This window comes from Ictalurus furcatus, chromosome 3, assembly GCF_023375685.1.
Source record: "Ictalurus furcatus strain D&B chromosome 3, Billie_1.0, whole genome shotgun sequence".
NCBI classification, from domain to species: Eukaryota; Metazoa; Chordata; class Actinopteri; order Siluriformes; family Ictaluridae; genus Ictalurus; species Ictalurus furcatus.
In genome coordinates, this window is record NC_071257.1 from 5,119,496 (window position 1) to 5,136,522 (window position 17,027).

General features: G+C 44.2%; 1 protein-coding gene across 1 annotated transcript in view; it reads left to right on the top strand.

Annotated features, from left to right (window-relative positions):
• Positions 1 to 233: 233 nt before the first annotated feature.
• mcu (mitochondrial calcium uniporter) overlaps positions 234 to 17,027 on the top strand; it is a 57,745-nt gene continuing 40,951 nt past the window's right edge. The window contains exon 1 of the mRNA XM_053620480.1: positions 234 to 784. Coding sequence (XP_053476455.1) covers positions 674 to 784 — 111 coding nt within the window. The 5' untranslated portion in view covers positions 234 to 673. The remainder of the gene's footprint in view (positions 785 to 17,027) is intronic.

Below are 17,027 nucleotides of genomic sequence, written 5' to 3' on the forward strand. Positions count from 1 at the left end.
TAATATTTAAAAGCGAGTGTTATCATCACATGACTGAAAGAGAGAGAAAAAGAAAATTATAAGCTGATTAAAATGTAAATAAACAAAGCTCTGTGAGTTCTTTCCGTCAGCGCTAACTAACACTGCTTGAAGGACTTCCCTCTGATTACAGAGTCGACAAGCGTCCCGCGTGCTCTGATTGGCTGCGCGGTCCGCAAGCACCGCCTATTTGAAGTTGCCGAACTGAGGCACGCGCCGGATGGGCTTCTTTTCATTGGACGAAAACAAAAAAGTGCTCGCGCTCGTGCAGGGCCAGCAGGTAACCGTCTTGACCAATCAAATCTTTACTTTCCATATTTCAGTTTAAACGTAAAAAAAAAAACAAAAACGGTTACTAATATTAAAAAAAACCCGTTTTTTTGTTGTTATGGTAACGCATAGTCAGGCTCAAAGCTAGCAAATGACTGAAGTATTTTCAGACGAAGGAGAAAAGCTGCAGTTTGTTCCGCATTTCTGTACTAAAATTATCTCTCTCTCTCTCTGTACGTGTGTGTGTGTGTGTGTGTCAGCCCAGCCCAGCTAGCCCGCCCTGTTCTCCCCCTCCCTCTCTTCCCTTCCCTTCCCTTCCCTCGACGGTCTCCCTCAGTTCACCCCGCAGCAGTTGCCGTCCGGCTCCAAGGTTTCTCTTCCAGACATGGCCGCGAAAGTGTGCAGACTCCTGCTGCCCCGGAGCAGCGCCGCCGTAGCGTCTCCTTTCCCCGCGTTCGGTGTCTCCTCACATCGGCAACACCAGCACACAGGAGCGGTAAGGAGTGTGTGGACGAAACGAAACGAAGGGAGGAAGGGAAAAAAAGGGAGGGAGTGGGATAAGACAGGAAAGGATAAATATACAATATATATGAGGGGTGGATTCTTCTGGTACTGTACCGTCCTGTCGATAAGGAAGTAGCGACCTAAAGACTTATTCGAGTGTACATACACTGTTATTGTTGTTTATGAGTAGATACCATGACGGCTCGTAGTCAGCATTCAGCACTATTCGGTTTGTGACACTGCAATATTCGCTCGCGAGCGCGGTGTGTTTTTGGCGTGTAACTGTACACACACTGCTCAGAGGTGGAAGCTAACGCAGATGTGCTGTACAGTTTTACATTCCGGTCACGTTTTCGTGTTAAGGTGATCAGAGTAAACTCCGTTATGATGAGGAAATGAAGGGTCCTTTTCCGGGATAACCTTGAATGCAACAGTGTCGGTGCACAACTTTATTTGAATGGAAGAAGGACACACACACACACGTTTGTGCACACATGTTTGTCCACACATGTTTGTCCAACTATCTTTGTGAGGACCTTCCACTGAAATAGTTCCATACATACCCCTAACAATTTAACCTTAACCTTGGTAAACAAAAGCATTTTTTTTTTTTTACAAAACTATTTTAAGTTGTTTAGTAAAAAAAAAAAAAAAAAAACAGTTTTCCTCATGAGGACCAGGAACACGTCCCCATAAGGTCCTTGTGGGGTCCCCAGAAACACTCAGGCAGTCATTGCTCTTGGTCTGTTGAGGTTATTTAGATTATAACACACTATCGTATTAGTGACGATTACGTGGCACTGATTTTGTTAAACCTGTTAATCGGGTAAGGTGAGCGGTGTGTTCCCTGAGCCTCTGCAGTGTGTGTGTGTGTGTGTGTGTGAGAGAGAGAGAATGTGTGGAGATGGTGCTGCAGAACTCTTCAATGACCCTCAAGCAATCCATATCTCTCTCTCCGTCTCTCTCGTTCTCTCACACACCCACTGCGCCCCCTCCTCCCCTCTCGACGTGTATTTATTCTCCTACATGACTGGCACACGATTGACTCTCTGTTCCGGGTTTCCCTTCACACCTTCCCGGGTTTTCCCAGTTTGGAGCGGATTTCCGTTTCTGAGCTTGTGCTTTGTGCTTCATCCATCCATCCATCCATGAGGCAGGCAACGTGCACGGATCCATCCACCGACACGCTCGGCGTCCGGAAATTTCTAGCAAAAACGTAAGGGACTAACCGGCCCAATTTATTTAAGTGTGCCTGTCTTTTCCTGCCAGATCATTACCGAATATCCTTACTGCATGTGCTGAGACCGTATCTCATCTCTCCACTACTTGGAACAGACCCCAGTTTGACCATGAATCCATCTGAAGCTTCATATATCAAAGCTTTTATTGCACGTGGTATTTTTGGCCCTGTCTGCCTTTGCAGGGGTTTCTCGTAAGGGGCGCTGACGTAAAGCTGTACAGGAGCCTGGAAGCATATGACGTGACCGTGCAGTGACGGCAGAGCTCGGGTTTTCGCTGTCTGTGCAGCACGAAAGGAAAGCGCAGTGAAGAGTTTTATGATCGATGTCTGTAGCACTGACTCTTGGGTCAGTGTAGTACTCACCCGGCTGTTCGCAGAACCCAAGGCAGAAGAGGTTGAGACGTTTGGTGGAGCTCACACAGATGAGACTTTTGCTCTCAGGTGGTCTAATCCAATCCAGAAGAGTCAGTGCAGAGTCAGGGCTTCAATTTACACATCTTCATCTGCAGGAGCATCATGGGAAATATGACCGAGCACACAAATTCCCCAGATCTATAAGCTGTACTTATGGCTCTGATCCTACTCTTGACACTCGTATTAGACCTCAGAGAGAGATACTTAACCTGCTCCGGCTCTGTATTTATGTGGCTGCCCTATAAACGTGCCCCCATTTTTGTGGGGGGAAAAAATGGCCATAAAGCTACCTGCCATAAATCATGATGTGGGTGTGGGCTCAGCACAGTTCTATCCGTTATACCGGCACGCCGTCTTGATTAAATTCGGTTCACTCCACCTTTCTGCGTGATCGATTAAGAACAATGCCATGCCTGTAGTTATTCTGTTTGTGCGTGTGAAGGAACCACATAGGCACGGTGATCCCCCGACAACCTTACGGCACATTAATCCAATCAGGATTAAAATAAGTTAATTAACCCTGCTGCTCTGATTGACTGCGAAGCTGCTGTGATCTGGATTAGCACAGAAAGAAAGTAGCAGCTCTGCCCAGTGAAAGAACACCCCTCGACACGTCAACCTGTCCCACTAAAGTGGTTGATAGACCTGCAAAACAAAAAGTGACCCATTGATTTCATGTAGCGTTCATGGTGCGTCTGCTTTTTGACATTTCAAGTCCTGCCTTTGTCATTGGTGGTGATGAATGAATCAGGTACATGGATAAATACTCTACAGTGGTGGTCACCAACCCTGTTCCTGGAGATCTACCTTCCTGAAACTTAGGCGCTACCCATAATCGTGCCCACCTGACCATCTAATCATTTCCTTAAGAAGTTCTTGATCAAGTAAAACAGGTGTGTTAGATTTTGGTTGGAGATGAAACCTGCAGGAAGGTAGATCTTAAGGAAGAGGGTTGGTGACCGCCGCTGTACAGGGTGTCTCAAAAGTCTCCATTCAAAGGCGAAATTAACACTTGGAAAAAAAATTTTTTTTCGCAAAATTTCTTCTAAATTTTCACAAAAGAAGAACGTATTGTAATCATACTCACGGTTGGATCGGGAAGTTGTCACAAGGTTGCGATGTAACAGGAAACATGGCGAGCACGTCACACACGACACTGTTACCAAACTTATTAACAAACTCAAAAAGACTGGAAGTGTTACGGACCGACCGAGAAGTCGACGTCCACGAACATCCACTGACGTAGACACAACCGACGTGGTGCTGGCATACATACAGTAGTCCCCTGTGTCTGGAAACTTTTGGGACTCCCTGTATAATCACCAAAAGTTCAGGTTTGGTGACCCAGTGCTCACTGTAGCCCCAGATTCCTGTTCTTGGCTGACAGGATGGGAACCCAACGCGGCCTTCTTCTGTTCTGCCTCGGTGTTTGACGTTCTCTGCATTCCGAGATGTTCATGTTCCGAGCTCACCACGATTGTAATGAGTAGCTATTTGAGTTACCTTAGTCTGTCAGACAGCTCGAACCAGTATGGCCATTCTCCTCTTACCTCTCTCGTTAACCCATTAATATATTTCTCCACCATTCTTTGTAAATTCTAGAGACTGTTGTGTGTGGAACTTTAATGAAGACCTGTATTTGCATTGCTGCCACATAATTGGCTGATTGGATAAATCCGTGATTGATCAGGCATACGTGTGTTATTAAATTAAATTGACCCGTGAGTGTACTCCACTGCTTGAGTGAAAATGTGACTGTTACCCTGATTTGTTTTTATTATCCTGTAACTATCTGATTAGACTGCACCCACTGTTTAAACATAGCTTTATTATGCTGGACTTTGAAAACCGAAGGCTCTAATCAGCTCACACCTCCCACATCACTTTTATGGGAGGTTTTAAGGCTCAAAGGGTTTTTGATATTTATTTTTAAAAAATTTAATTGCTCCTTATTTTCACAAGCTATAAGCACTGTGTCGGTAATAACCGAGGTGCCCCAGGGTAAAATGTGCTTACAAGCATTCAGTGCAACGTATAGCTGGCTGAATACATGTCGATAGTGACGTTTTAAAAATCATTGACCCCACATTTGATATCGATTGGCCTATCAGAACTGATCAGGATAAAGAGCGTAAGTCGGAACACATTTCGTAATGTTTTGGCGAGGTTCTCCGTTGCTGCACCGGCCAACAAAATGTATGCTTAAAAGCCAGACTCTGTTCTCGGTGGAGCGCAGACCTCTGCAAACAGGAAAGAAAATAAACAATGTCCTACTCAACTTGGTGCATAATCTCGCACTGGCTTTCAGGTGCCTCGTTCACAAAGAATTTTATCCGACCATTAAGAATTTGTGGATATTCTTATTCGGATTGGATTAGTTTATCAGCGGGATGTCTGTAGTAATTTTTATTTTTTTTACACATCTCATCAGTGATAAAACTCATATCTGGGCAGCAATAAATGACCAGTTTCTAGCGGTTTGTATTTCCCACGAACCCGAACGTTTGCCTGGTCATATGATCACGCTCCATTAAGGACATGGCGTCCAAGCCATGGTTTCCCAGTTAGCGAGTGTAGAGAAGGTTTTACTACCCGTACCACGTATACGGTTGAGTGGCTCATCTAAAGCGTTAATGAGTTGTTTTGCGGTTAGGGGAGTGTTTAATATCTCGGGGAAGATCACTGATATGTGTCTTATGAGACTAAGTAGCAGTTTTTGTTTTTTCTCAACACAAGATCTGCATCGAAAATCAGAGACGTGTCTCTGGGACTAAAATGATCAGGTGACTGCTGAACAGTAGGTAATTCAGCCTGTAAATTTTCTCAGAGGAGGACGGAGAAAAACACCGACATGGCCGATTGGGAATAAAATAAATAAGAAATTGTAAATTAAGAAATTTACCCCAGGACCCTAAGTAAATTTAGGGTGCTCCCGAGCTCAATCAGCTCGCTAGGTGGCGAATCAGTATATCGTGTACACAAGTTCGATTACTGGTAAGGATCCTGGCTCACTACACACTGGGATGCCGATGACTCAATTTCCGGCGACGTGACTACGTACTCGCGTTCTAAAACGTCACCAATGGCGTTTATCAACAGCAGGCAGGACCGATATCTTTGACATTTATACGTCATAAATTTGCTTAATCACATGCGTTTCCGTCCTGGTATTTCAAGCATGATCCTAGGTGAGCTAGTGGATTTAAAAAAAAAAAAAATCATTAAACACTTAAAAGTCATTAGACTCAAACAAACCGTACATAGAACGTCAAATAAAGTATAAAATATATACAAGTTAAAAAGTTGTTCATTTTCCAATAACAGCACAGCCTGAAGTGTTCTATTCCTAATGTCTTTGTTGAACAAAATCTGTTCACTATCAGGCCTAGATTTTGTGCAGTTCTTCTATACAAGTCCATGTGAATGAGCTGTTACTATGGAAACAGTAATGTATTAGAACAAGCACACGAATATACAGTAAACCTGTGATTTGAATTGACACCTTCTACCAATCAGAGTTGAGAATTGAACAGTACGATGAGATGTAATTCTGATGTATGAGTTGAGTATTTTTTACAAGGTCGGTGCATGATAAATTTCTGTTCTGCTGTTCGAGAAATAATAAGAACTATGCTAACAGCTGCTTCCTCCCAAAACCCGACTTTTCTTCACGTTTAGGCAACGGAAGACGTGCACGGTCTGGATCGTAGCCTCAGTACTAAATGAGGAACTGAACTGAGGAAAATGTTCAAAATAACACTTACTGTACTCCCTCATTCTCATGAGTTGAGCAGGATTTACGAGCTTCATGAATATTAATGACGTTAATAAAAAGATTATTTGTCCATGACCTTTAATTAGATTGCTAATAAGATTTGCTGAGATATTAAAGCTGGCTGAAGCTTTTGGCGTTACAATTTTGAGGTCTGGGACCTTGACTTCATTGGACAGGGAATTTCCATGCTGAAATCATCCTTTAAGGAATTTATTAATTAGCCATTCATCAAAAGTTACTCTGCGATAGAATTCTGTTTTTGGCTGATTGGTTTTGGATGATGTCTGTCTGGAGATTATGTTGAAGACTGGAGAAGTGATTAAAGCAGCTACGAAGTCACATTAAGTAACCATGGATGTGCTTTCAGTGAACAAGGTTTAAAAAAAAAATTTTTTTTAAAAATTAAAAAATGGGGTCTCATTCAGCTTCCAGTATGCGTTTAATGAGCACTGACTTTTTTTTTTTTTACCCTACTCTCGTGCTTCATAAAGACACTTTCACATGCACATACACTCTATGGCCAAAAGTATGTGGACATGTGACCATCACATCCGTGTGTAGTTCTACCCCAAACTGTTGCCACGTTGTTCGAAGCACACGATTGTCTAGAATGTCTTAGTATGCTGTAACGTTACAATTTCCCTATATTAGAACCAAGAGGCAGAAATCTGTTCCAGCATGACCGTGCCATTGTGCACAAAGCAAGCCCCGTGAAGACCTGGCTTGCCGAGGTTGGAGTGGAAGAACGCGAGTGTCCTGCATGGAGTCTTGACCTCAAATTCCCACAGCCAAGCTACAAAATCCAGTGGAAAGCCTTCCGAAAAGAGTGGAGGTCATTATAAGTACATATGGGGACTACATCTGGAATGGGATGTTCAACAAGCACAGATTTATGTGATGGTCAGGTGTCCACAAACTTTTGGACATATGTATGTAAGTGAATGGAAAAATCATGGAAGAAAGAATTGTTCCTGTCTCAGTTTCTGTCCAAAAGAGCTCCATGTTTCTACTCGTCCTTTACATCAGTGGTCACCAACCTGGTTTCTGGAGATGTACCTTCAGCTCCCAGTATAATCGTGTCCACCTGACCATCTCGTCATTGCCTTAGATTTTGGTTGGAGATGAAACCTGTAGGAAGGTAGATCTCAAGGAAGAGGGTTGGTGAGTTCTGATTTTACATTCTTTCACAAAGATGGTAGTCCATTCAGTATAGAGTAATCAGACACTTAGGCTACGCTTAACTGGCCCTGCTTGTAAATAAGTGTGTGTGTGTGTGTGTGTGTGTGTGTGTGTGTGTGTGTGTGTGTGAGAGCCAATTCAGTCCAGGGTGTATTCCTACCTCACACCCAGTGTTCCAGGTATATCCACCACGACCCTGACGCAGGAAGATGAAAGAAATCATTTAAGACCATGATTGTAATTTTACACACTTTTTTTGTTTCCTGCCAGGAAATATTTAAAGTTTAGATTTTACTGCGTGATGCGTAACACTTTGGAGGACCGAGCAGAGCTGGCCGCTGTAGGAGGACAGAGCAGGTGAGGGTCATGATGATCACCTCCAGCGTATCTGAGCTAAGTGAAAGCTCATCACTCTGGGCTCTCTGCCTCTCGCTGCCTCTCGCTGCAGCTCGTCGCTGTTAACGGAGACCAGCCACTGCAAAGCGTTGACGGATTTTTTCAGGCGTCCTCTTTGGTTACCTCTCTCGTCTGACGATGCTAATGCGGCCAGCTTGCTCGGTTTAGATACGGCGCTGGATGAGAAAACAACCAGTCTTCCCTTAGCGACTGAAGATCTAAATAGGCTTGCTAATTTCAGCTCTGACGTGAAGGTTACCTTGCCCGTCTCTGCGCCGAATGAGTTCCAGATGATAGCTGACTGTGAATTGTGGCTTGCTGATTGAGTATGTGGGTGAGAGTGTTTGCATGACTGCGTGCTTGTAAGCGGGTCTGTTTGCCCCCGTGTCCAGCGTTTTGTGTACACCGGTGTCTGTGACACTGCGCCGATCGATCGTTTCAGGCTTGTCCTTGTGTATGTGGAACTAGACCATCTCCGCTTCATATAAGGAATAAACCACGATGGGGGTGTGCTCTTCTTCTTTTTTTTTTTTTTTTTTTTTTTAAGAAAATCATCCACGCCTGGGTGGTGCGACGCGTTTCCGAGCCGTAGAAAGGACAACGTGTTTGAAAACGAGCGTGTTAACGTGAACGAATGACAGCCCGGGACTATCGTCAGAGCTGCTGCTCTAGAAAAGTAATCAACACCGTCAGATCTGAGAATTCAATAGAGCTGTGGCGTAATGAAATTTAAACAGCGTCATCATTTTAACCACCTGTACGGGGAATCTGTAACGATGAGGCATTGGAAGATAAATACTCTCTTCCGTCTCTCGTAGTACAGACCGAGAATTACAGTGGACTCTTCCTGGGATTTTGACTTTGACCGACTTTCACACTTAACCGCTTCCTGGCGTATTTTGGCTTCCGTTCAATAAAGGGCTTCTATGGTGTTGGAGATATTCAAGATGAGATATCTTTACACACACACACACATTATTCTTTTCATTGGTGTGTAATCTCACAAGCGTGTTTATGCTCCCCCACCATATTGCTTATGTATTAGCTAGACAAGCCTCACTTCCACTACAACAGGTTTAACACCAAACAGCATTGTGTTCTACGTGCGTTGGCATAATAACGAGCCGTTCTGAGGCGCGTGCAGGACTTACAGCTAATGCCTTGATGTTTCTAGGTATCATTTAGTCTTTGTGTTTGGGAATTAAGGAGACAGGAGCATGGCAACTCGAATAAAACACTCAACACCATTTCCTATTGTGTTTATAGGGCGCTGGGGGTTAAAAGTGCAGCGGATAGTCACAGTATATGCAAGACACCAAACTGTACCTGTACATGACCGCTGTGGATCCTGATCCTGGTTCGATTCTGAGCTCAGGTCACTGTGGAATGTCAAATTCTCTGGGTTCTCCTCTTTCCTCCCATGTCCCAGGAACATACTGGTATCTGGAATGGCCATGCTAGGTGTGAACGAGTGTGTGAATGTGCCATGCGTCCCATCTGGAGTGTGCTCCTGCCACACTTTTTAGTTTGTTTCTGACCATTGCTTTTAGTTTTATTCCCAGATTCATTCTCTCTCTCTCTTTTTTTTTTTTTTTTTTTTTTTTTTTTTTTCTTTTTCTTTTTCTTCTTCCACCGAAGATGATGATTGCCGACCATCAAGAAAATGGCCATTTATTCCTCCAAAAGTCTACGTTTAAATCAGAACCAACAGTCCGTGTCCTTTGTGCTGTTCGGACGGGTTAGGAAATGTGGTTTTTGCACGATTGAAGGTCACAGAGATGGGAGTCTTATGGAGTTGGATTTGCGCATTAAGTATTGAACGCAACTTATCCAGAAACAAACAAAAATATACAGTGGGAGAAGAAGAAGAAAAACACTTTGAAACTGAAAGCAGTGAAGTCAGTGCCAAAGATGTAACACGGTCTTCCAATAAACAGCATTCTTTTAACAGTTTTCTAAGCTTCCTTTTATTTACGTTCTCTATTCTGGCACGAATCTCTCGTGTGGGCGGGGCTTAACAACGATTTACTCTTACTGGCTAGTGAGATTAGGATCATCAGCTCCCTGATCAGGAAGTAGAGACTTCAGTGTCATGAATGTTGTGGCGTGTTCTGGATGCGGTTCTCCTGTATAGTTCTAGCGTTTGTACTTTGTAGTGGAAATGACTTACTTACTTAGTCAGTGTATTAGTTCGTAATGAGATCTTTGGGGTTTGGGTAGTCTCATTCCACTCTTTTCGAGATGAGTTCTCGGGAGCGGCACGGAGCGTCATCGTCGTCATAATCAACGCCATCCTCCTGCTCCTCAGCTGGACACTCGAGCCGTCGATCCAAATCTCATTAGCCAATGAGTGTAAATTGCTGTTAAGCCCCGCCCACGCAAGGTTTTTGCTAGAACGGCAAGCGTAAACTTGCGGCACGTAAACGAAAACGTCGAACGCATAAACGAAAACTGTGGCAGCGCATCCATAAACCACGACTAGTGAAAACGAAGCTTCGAAAACTATTAATAAACAACGCAGTTTTTTTTTGAAGAGTGCTTTTCTTCTCTCATTCCATATTTACGTTCATTTCTTACGAGTTACGTTCAATACTTCTGGTACAAATTTAATTCCACAGTGTCTTCGTGATGTACGCAGGGAATGTCCCACTTGAAATTCCATGCGTACTACATACACCTCATTTTAGTACACACTCTTTAGCATGAACACTTCTTGTAGCGCACAATGCTCTTGATCTTTAGTACGTTACCCGACCGTAACATGTCTCTAGTCAGGGTCTTGACCTGTGTTTTTTGCGTTGGATTTAGTTGCCAGAACAACTGTACGAGAGAGAGCTGGCGTGTATTCGAGCTGGCTCTATGGATACCTGCCTAACATCGCTTGTGTTTTGTGTAAACCTGATCACCTACATTAGCCTTGCCACCTGCAAATATCACACACGTATGTGGTGCAGCGTCCCCCTTGGGTTTGCCATTACTGTGTGTGAGTGTGGGTGACCTGAAAGTCCCAAGGACGCAGCCAGCTTGTCTCGTTCCATTTGCCCTGCTTAGCCAGACACTTACTCCCACTATGAAGCTACAGAGTAGAGAATCAGGAAGAGAGGATACTCTCACACACTTAATGCCTGCATCCCAGCAGGAAATCAATATAATTACTCGCACATCATCTGCCAGTCATGGAGAGCTTCTGGAAATGATGGGGAAAAAAGGATTCTTTTTCACGGGTTAAGGAAAGGAAATTGGTGTAACAAATCAGATGTGTTACCTGCCGCACGTTCTCTTTCTCTCTCCGTTTGACCAATTCGGATATTAAAGGGCTAGACGGTTCTGAGTCGGCGGACTGTCGCCACAACGCCTAGCTCTGCTTAACAATGTTTTCTGTACATATTACACGCGTAATAGACGTTAAACGGAACACCCGTGTGCGTCTGCTGAGTAATTTTCTTATGTAATTCGGCTCACCATTGCGATGCTTTGTTATTGTAACTAGGCCATTCCGCGTCACGATCGTCAGGGAGATGTTGCCATGGTTTATAGGAGACGTGTGCTCCATGAAGCATAGCAGACAGGGGTTTGTTACAGGAAATCACAATCCAGGATTATTATATACAAGTTATTATAGTAGTTGTTGAGTTTTCAGCCTGTTTGATTTGAGCTGATTTAATCAGAATCGGAATCGTTTCATTCGCCGTATACATATACAAGCAAAAATGGGTAGACACGGTTATAGTGTATATTACAGTGGCGGTAGAAATAGCAGCTGAGTGAAGTTCAGAGTGCATCAAGGCGATTCGGGGTTGGGGGTTCGAGTCCGGAGTCCGCCCTGTGTGCTGCAGAGTTCGCATGTTCTTCCCGTGCTTCGAGGGTTTCCTCTCCAAGTTCAAATGCGCTGTCGCGTGATTTACGTTTCCAGATTGTCCGTAGTGTGTGAGTGTGTGTGCGATTGTACCCTGCGATGGGTTGGCATCCCGTCCAGGGTGTCCCCCGCCTTGTGCACTGATTTCCCTGGGATAGGCTCCAGGCTCCGCTGCGACCCTGTGTAGGACAAGCGGTATGAAAAATGGATGGATGGAATAATAATAATAATAATAATAATAATAATAATCTCAGAATATGTGAGGCCAAGCTGCCTTTGTTTTTTAAAACTCATGTTGTTCATGGAGTGCGGGTCTTACCATTTTCCCGTTGCTGTGATAATGGATGGCTCGATCAAACACACGACTCTGATTGAAGCGGAGTGTTCTGGATCAAGCTGAGATTAGCGCTCGCTGTTATCTGGACCCATCTACACACGACACCTGTGTAGCGCAATGCTAATTGGCTCTATCGGCGAGACTTGATTAGCGCGATCCGTCGCTCACCTCGCGTTCCACGCCAAGAAAGGCCAACGCAGCTTCACAGCTCGGCTAAAATCTGCCCTGAGGGTTGGATTTGTGTGTGTGTGTGTGTGTGTGTGATACAAGTCTGCTCTGTGAATCTGTTTGAGGCTTAGGAACAGATATTAAGAGATAAGGAAAGAGGGAGTGTGATGGAGAAAGTTCTAGAAGCTCCTGTTTGACTGAACCAGGGTTGGTTTATTAAAACTGAAGGAATACTCAAGTCTCAGGATTAAAAATCAATCAATCAATCTTTTGAGTATGCCTGTGCCTGGTGATGGTTCACTGGTACTCCCAGTGACCGTAAACTCGTTTACCACCAGACGTCCACGTCTTCATTTCCTTCAATCACATCCGAGCAAGCCTGTAATATTCCCACAGGCGAACAATAAACTTTTACATTTTAGCGTCGACGAGATTGTTCTAGAAAACACAGCTGTGTGCTTTTGCTGAGGCATCCTGTGGTCTTAAGTAGGCATAACCTAAAGTGTCCTTAAAGAGGCATGTCTTACAGTAAAAAAACAAAAACAAAGCATAGTTTGTAATCTTATTGACAATTTGTGTAAAAGTCAAACAATTGAAAATGTATGTCTTCATACAAAAACATTCAAAAGGGAAAAAAAAATCATGGCGTTTACCCGAGGTGTTCGACACCTCACTCACCGGACTCCGCGCTTTCACCACACGGTTAGCTGAATGAGATGATCATGTTACCGGGACAAACACGGAGAACAGCAGCTAGGCATTAAGGCTTTGGAATTATGAGTTTTTTTCTTTCTTTCTTCAGTGCGGCTCCGTGTTCACATCGACTCGGTCGATATTTGCAATACTGTGGAATATAGATTTATGGTAGATACATTCCAGCGTACTGAAGCTGGTCGCCAGTAGCGCTGTTGTAGTTTGATATTTTTATGGTATGACATAAAACAAAGTCAAACAACACTGATGCTGAAAAGGATCAGTGCTCACACATGGATTCAATTCAGTATCGCATCGCAATTAATCCTTCAACAGAACAAATTAGTTTAATGTTGTGTTGCCGTGACTGATGGTGGGATTGCCATTAATCGCCATTAAAAACCCTCCCAGGGAGCCAATTTGATTCAAAATGGCGGGAATACCGTATAACGGTTAATCGTGGTGACCAGGATGAAACCTCCCCTCTTTCAGCTCAAGTCTACCTCTCAAATGTTTCTGAAAAATGCAGCTTAAATGGCCGTGGCTGGCTGTGCGAAGACGGGAGGGGGAGTAGGCGTGGCAGGGAAAGGCAGGGGAGGAAGAGCCTTCAGAACGCTCACAATAAAGATGGATCGTGACAAAGTTTGCAGATGAGGCAGAGGACTTCTCTCCTCCTGACTCCCCAGGGCTAAATGGAGACACAATAGATAGCGGTGCAGGTCCTCTACCCTGTCTATTTGAACCGTTAGCCCCTGGCGTGACTACGGAGGAAAATACCTGCCGATTTGTAGATTTTGTTTAGGGCGTTTTCAGACCTGTAGATCCGTGATTTGTTTCGAAACAGGGACTTAAATTGTTACGACGTTGCATTTTGCAGTTCAGAGCGTACCAAAATTGTGTTTATGCAAGTCACATGTGAGTAAACTGTCCTCTCATTGGTCAGAGTGTGCATGCTTACATTCCGGGGTTCCCATAGCGGTCATTTATCAAGATGGATCGACGGCAGCTCTGCAAGCTTACTGTGGCATTCTTTTTTTTTTTTCACTGTAGTTGTTATAATTCATCTAATTTCATCGTGCATTGCTATACAGATCAGTTTGTTGGCCCGTTGGATCAGATTGCTTTCTCACCACAAGCGAACCGCACCAGAGTTCGTTTGCCAGGTGTTCTCAGCCCGATTGTTTTGGTGCGGATCCAAATGTACGTCTAAACCAGGGATGTCCAATCTTATCCGGAAAGGACCGGTGTGGGTGCAGGTTTTCATTCCAACTAAGCAGGAGCCACACCTGATTCCACCTGTTTAATCAGTTGATCTTGGCGTTCAGTAGACTCGTCTGGCTTCTGCTTGTACATGCACCAACAATTGCAAGACTTACTAGCAGATGCTGTGATGAAATTTTGGGGTTCTTGGACACTTCATTTTGCATCAGTCGTTCTGCTCTTGGGTTTAATTTGCTGCGATAGCCAGTCCTGGACAAATTGGCAGTCGTTTGAATTCTGCACCATGTGTAGATAATTTTCCTTACAGTGGAATGATGTATTTCAAATAATCTGGAGATCTTTTTAAATCCCTTGAAAGACTCAGACATCCACAAACTTTTTTTCTGAAGGCCTTACAGATCTCTTTAGATCTTGGCATGATGACAGCACACACCGCAATAGCAAAGGGAACACCAGACACTAGATATGACAGGAGTATAAATAAGACAGGTTCTAATCCTAAGCAATGGCAAGTTCTTCCTAAGCAGGTCATAATCACTGGCACCCTGAACACCTGATTCTAATTATATGGATTTGAAGGTGTGATAACTGTAGGGGTGTACTTACTTTTTTCCATGTGATCTGTGTTTTTGTTCATTTAAGTTATGAAAAGCACTACAAAATGTCAATTTTTTTGTGTCATTTGACAGAGTGCATCAACTTTTATTAATAGGCACTGTTTCGAAGATGATAAAATGTTTGCTTGTCCAAATATGTCACAAAAACCAACAGTTTTCATGGGGTTTACTTATTTTTTCCACAAGACTGCATCTCTTCCTATGCGGTTCTGTACTGGTCGCTTGAATGAGCTCGTGACGATTCACTTCGTGCTCTGGGTTGTGGCTCAGCTCTGTATCTGCGAACACACGCCTCCTTCCTCATTCCTCACCACGGCTCCATTTCTGTAATTACTATGAGGATCAGATTTCAGTCAGCACATGCGGGTCTGCTGCAGTCTTCATTCCCTCTGTTCACCCTCTTGACTGCCAAAATGCTCTTAGCTGTCGACTAAAGAGGCAGCGTCACTGCAGTAATCCAAAGAAAAAACAAAAATGGAGAGTGTGTGCGTGTGTGTGAGAGAGGTTGCTTAAAGGCGGGGCTTGCGGTGACAGGGGCTCACATGGGGCTTTGCAGCGCCTGGGCGGCTGCAGGGTTAGTAAGCAATGTTTTGTTGTTTTTCTGGGTGGGTCTTGTGGGGGAAGGAGGCTACTTGATGAGAAACGTTTGCACCGCACTGATCTGTCAGAACGTCAGCGGAACAGGAAGTATGCCGCCTGGCTCCTTCTGTGAGCTATAAGGGCGATATTAGTTCAGCTCTGTGTCATCATTGATGTTATTCAGAATGGAAGTATGAGCCAATACAGTCAGAAACACAATACAGGGGATTAGGGCTGGGCAATACCGACTTAAAACTATATCACGATATTTTCTGGAATTTATTGCGATAACGATATAAATATAGTACCATTCACCACTGTTTTTGGCTACAAGCGGCAGCTGCATGTTTCTCCCCGTCTAAATCCCATTCTTGGAGAAACTGCTGCAAGACACTCGCAATGTTTTCACCCGTGTGGTCATGTGGAAAGAGAACTTGTCTGGACGCAACAGCTGTTCAAACTCCAGTCAGTCGTTACGTAGCGGACCGTGTTGCTAACGTACGGCTCCGCCGCTCAGCTACTCCACATGTCCTGTAGTCGAGGCGTAGAACTCCACCGTACACAGCGTTGTTTGTAACCTACCACGGCGCTCGTCGTACGTCGCTGGCAGGGCCGTCCCGGAGAAATACTTCCTTGAAGGCATGTTATATCTTGCGTCCAGTTTATGGATCGTTCGCTCGAATCCTTCCTTCCTTCTCGGTAGTTTGGAACGGCAGCAAAACACCACTGCATCCATCGTTTACTTTGCTTGTGATAAGGAATTCGATAAGCAAATGCGCTGACGATTTTCATCCGAGTAGGAATTGAATTAACTTCAGGCCTGCTTGACGTTGGTGTCTCTGTCCCCTCGCGCATCTTCAGACTTTCTCCATACTCGGGGTTTGGGTGTGTGTTTGAGATGGTGGAACAAATTGGAAGTGTTTCCACCTTTTTTTTTTTTTTTGGCAAACTTTGCATATTCCAGTCAATTTCTGTAACGAAACCAGTTCCAGATTGTAGAGGTAGCCCCTCATTTAGCGCTAAACTCCTCCTCAGATTCACGTCCGCCTTCCGCCGTACTTGTTTTCGCTCCGCACACGAGCTGCGAATGGCTCGCACGCCGTCGCACACAAAAATAAGTCATCAACCAGGCTTTATCGTTATCGCACGGAGACTAATACTTATTTTGGGGAGAATTTCTAGCGGTATATCGCACTCGATAAGATCTCGCCCATCACTACAGTGGGTACAAGAAAACTCCACCCTGAAACACATTAAATATGTTTATATTCAAATGTTTCTGATGCCCTTAATGATGCTGGTGCTCGTTGGTTGGGTGATACTGCAATGTCGTTATTAGCGACTAATTAGAAGTTAGCGGTTGTGAATCATGCCGACATCACACGAGGACGTCGCTGGCACGGTTACAACGACGTTCAGTCGGAGATAAAAAGGGAAGAAACGGAGGCAGCAAACGTTGGACTTGAAGTTCTAGAACACAAAGCGGCTCTACAGGGCAGTTGTGATGAGCTCCAGTTAGTTAGTGCTCTCTGTATGTTGGTGTTCACGTGAACGTTGAATCTGTTTGAGCAGAATGTACAGATGAAGAGGTGAGAGTGCTGGATAGACAAAAGGACTAAAGCGCTGCTGCATCGCTCTCTTTTTAATAGAGAGGAATTCTCCTTGGCGCCAACATCAGGACGTAGTCAAATGGCATTGTGGGTAATGTAGGAAAACAATCCAAAATGTCCGACGTAGAATTTCATCACGAAAGAACTCTT